The following is a 3,202-nucleotide window of genomic DNA, read 5'->3' on the forward strand; positions in this document are numbered from 1 at the left end:
AGCCTTTACACACAAGCACTATAAAGTACACTTTAGACCACCATGATGCCACCGCTTCACACCAGAACCAAAAGGGGAGAAGTAAAAAAGAAACTTTCAGACGGACATAACAAATATGAAATGGATAAAAAGAGTACTGACTTCATTTGATATTTGTCGTGCTCAGAACAACCATCTGCATATTTCATGAACATTTTAAAATGAAATCATGTTTTGGAGGCAAACAAACCGTCTATATATGCAGATCTGTCAGTTGTTCTAATAATTTTGGCCACACTGTCCCCTATAATGAATAAAGTAAAAATGTCTGTCCAGTGTTTTCATTTTCACTTTTATAATATAGCAGCTACTTTTTTAAATAGGCTAGGCAGGCCTGCCCAGACAAACGACTGGGCCCCCGAAAAGGTCCAGTCATTGGGCCCCCTTTACTCATACTGAACTTGTAATCAATGTGCATGATGCGCTTATTCTACAAAAACACATACCTGTACACAGGGCCAGTTCTAGCCAGTTAGATTAGGGTGCGCTACTGGAAATAATAGTGGGCAGAGATACTGACGATGCGAGCGCGCGCAGCGCGCGAGTGGAAATGTTTGGCCCTTGCAAGATCTCTGCACCTGCTTTTTGGCACATTTACTGTAATGTAAGCTTTTAGACACACCAATGCTGTAGGGGGGGAGGGGTTACCACCTTTTCTTAGAAAATGATAGATACAATATACAGAATAATTTGCAGAACACCCTCACAAAGACTCCTCAAAACTTGATGAAATATCACAGTATCTCTTAATTGAAAATCCAGCTGGCAGAAAATACTGATATTAAGGAATTTTCCGGGGGTCTAAAACCCTTGAAGGTTCTCTCTTTTTTCCTTTCTTTTCTGGTACCCTGATTTATGTCCAGGTCCTGGCATCACTGAGCTTGCTAGGTTAGCTTGCTCATCATCAATACATAGCTAACGCTTGTTTGGTTGACTTGCTGCATGCAACAGTTTTGAGGGGGAAAAACGACCCATGATAGCCTACTTTTAGTTTTTCAATATAAAATGTGACATATTTTACCCAAGTAACAATGAATAAAATATTTTCTTTTATTATAGAAAGTTCTCTTGCGAATGCGTTCATAATAAAGGTTGGCTAAGTTAGGTCATCTGCAAAAAAAAAAAAATCTCTCTGGGCCCCCCCGGAAAGCTTTCCCACTTTCTACCCCTTATAGGCGGCCCTGAGGCTAGGGCGAAAGCCATAGATAGGCTATAATAGAAAGCACATTTGCTGTTACAGACAGAAGCCACACATACATGTTTCGTTGAAAAGAACAGTTTCCTCCCTTTGCAGTCGCACTGGTGTATAGCTCAGTGGTTACTTCGAACATCAATTCTCTACAGAATTCGCTGATCTCTATCCCTAACGGGATCGAACCCCGGGCGCTGTCCAGTGTTTTCACTATGCCTACCTGTGATCCCAACCTGCACCAACATGCTAACCTTTACAATATTGCCTATACTTGTTTAAATAGGGTGGAAGCACGTTTGCAGCGCAGTTAAAGGTGTGTGTGTGTGTGTGTGTCTCTCTCTCTCTCTCTCTCTCTCTCAGTCATACAATGAAATTCTTCCTTTGTTTTCCAAAGACTGAATGCCAAGAAAGAAACATGAAAATATGCAATATACAATATACAAGTAAAATAGAAAAAAACAACAATGCAGAATATATACAATTTATAAGGCAAATAGAAGAGCAGCAACTAGGTAAAACAACACATTTAAGTTTAAATTAAATAAAACTGAATGGTGCAAATCCAAGATAGTGCTTCCCCAAAACCTAAACCCATGTGTTCAACATTACCACTTTTACATTTTTCCAAAGAGTAGACTCTTACAAATGACGTGTATCTTTGACAAGTTCAGTCCGTACAGCAAAGGGTTAAAAAACGGCTGAAAAACAAGAAAGTACAAGGATAAAAAGATGCTTAATGCGGGTGTGTGACTGAGGTTGAACCTGCTTTGCACTATTTCACAGAAACACCCACAGGAGAAGTTGAGCAGGGACACAAGGTGCGGTGTGCATGTGCTCACAGCTTTCTGCCTGGTCTGTTTGGAGCCGGAAAAACACACTTTAAGAATCTTAATATACGTGTAAAAGATTAGTAATGTTAGTCCAAATAACACGACAAAAGTGTAGATCAGCCCATACACATTATTGACTGTTGTGTCGAAGCAAGCCAAATTCACAATAGAGTAATTATTACAATACAATGTGTTGAGGGTGTTGCCACATAGCTGCAGAGAGGCATTTAGTACAATCATGACAACAATGGCAATAAGAGGAAAAAACCACGATAAAGCAATAAGTATGGCAATCTTTTTAGGTGTCATACGTGTGTTATATTGCAGAGGACAACAGATGGCAAGATACCGGTCGTAAGACATGACGGCTAAGTTATAAAACTGAATATTTACATATGTGTACAAGCAGAAAATCTGTAGGTAGCAAAATGAACTGGATACAGTGTGAATGTCAGAGAGAACCTGGATTAGGAGGAATGGGAACAGCCCTGTGCTTCCATACAACTCATTAACAAACAGGCTGCAGAGGAAAATATACATCGGCTCATGTAAGCTTCTGTTCATACAGATAACCACTATGAGCAAGACGTTAGCAGCAATAATAAACATATAAAAACACATCATGATGGTGAAGATTAGGTATTTGAGAAGCCCAGTGTCCACATAGGCATCAAAAACGAAATATGAAACCTGGGTAGAGTTCAACATCCTCATATGTTTGATTCACACTCACAACAATTAGAGTTAGCACAGTTTGAAAGGCTTGCAGTGTCACATGTTGAAGTTGGGAAAAAATTATTGTATGCACTTATTTTAAAATCACTGCATTAATACATGATCAGTATCCAACCTGCAAACAGTAAATAAATCAAGTCTTATAAAAGGAATTGTTTAAAGAAAACTTGGTCACAAAAAAGGAAATTATGACAAATTAAAGCCTCCCTTACCTACAGTCAGTACATTGTGAGCACTTACACAGCTTGTGACACAGTGTGGAATTTGCTGTCAGCTCTGTTATGAAGAAACAGACAGACAGACAGAGGAGAACCAAGCCTGCTTATTTAAACCTTTCAAATCAGATTACGTCCACGTGTTTTTCATAGCAATTTTTTTATTTTTTTTTAAGCCATACCCACTTTGG

The 3,202-nt window shown here is 39.0% G+C and overlaps 1 protein-coding gene across 1 annotated transcript; it reads right to left on the reverse strand.

Annotated features, from left to right (window-relative positions):
• Window positions 1-1,845: 1,845 nt before the first annotated feature.
• LOC307270861 (olfactory receptor 6N1-like) lies at window positions 1,846-2,775 on the reverse strand (the record flags this gene model as incomplete). The annotated part of the gene is made up of 1 exon (XM_080053533.1): window positions 1,846-2,775. One exon carries the CDS (start codon window positions 2,773-2,775, stop codon window positions 1,846-1,848), a length of 930 nt encoding a protein of 309 aa, XP_079909659.1.
• Between the last annotated feature and the right edge of the window lie 427 nt (window positions 2,776-3,202).

Source organism: Ammodytes marinus (assembly GCF_949987685.1).
Source record: "Ammodytes marinus genome assembly, chromosome: 3".
Classification (NCBI taxonomy): domain Eukaryota; kingdom Metazoa; phylum Chordata; class Actinopteri; order Uranoscopiformes; family Ammodytidae; genus Ammodytes; species Ammodytes marinus.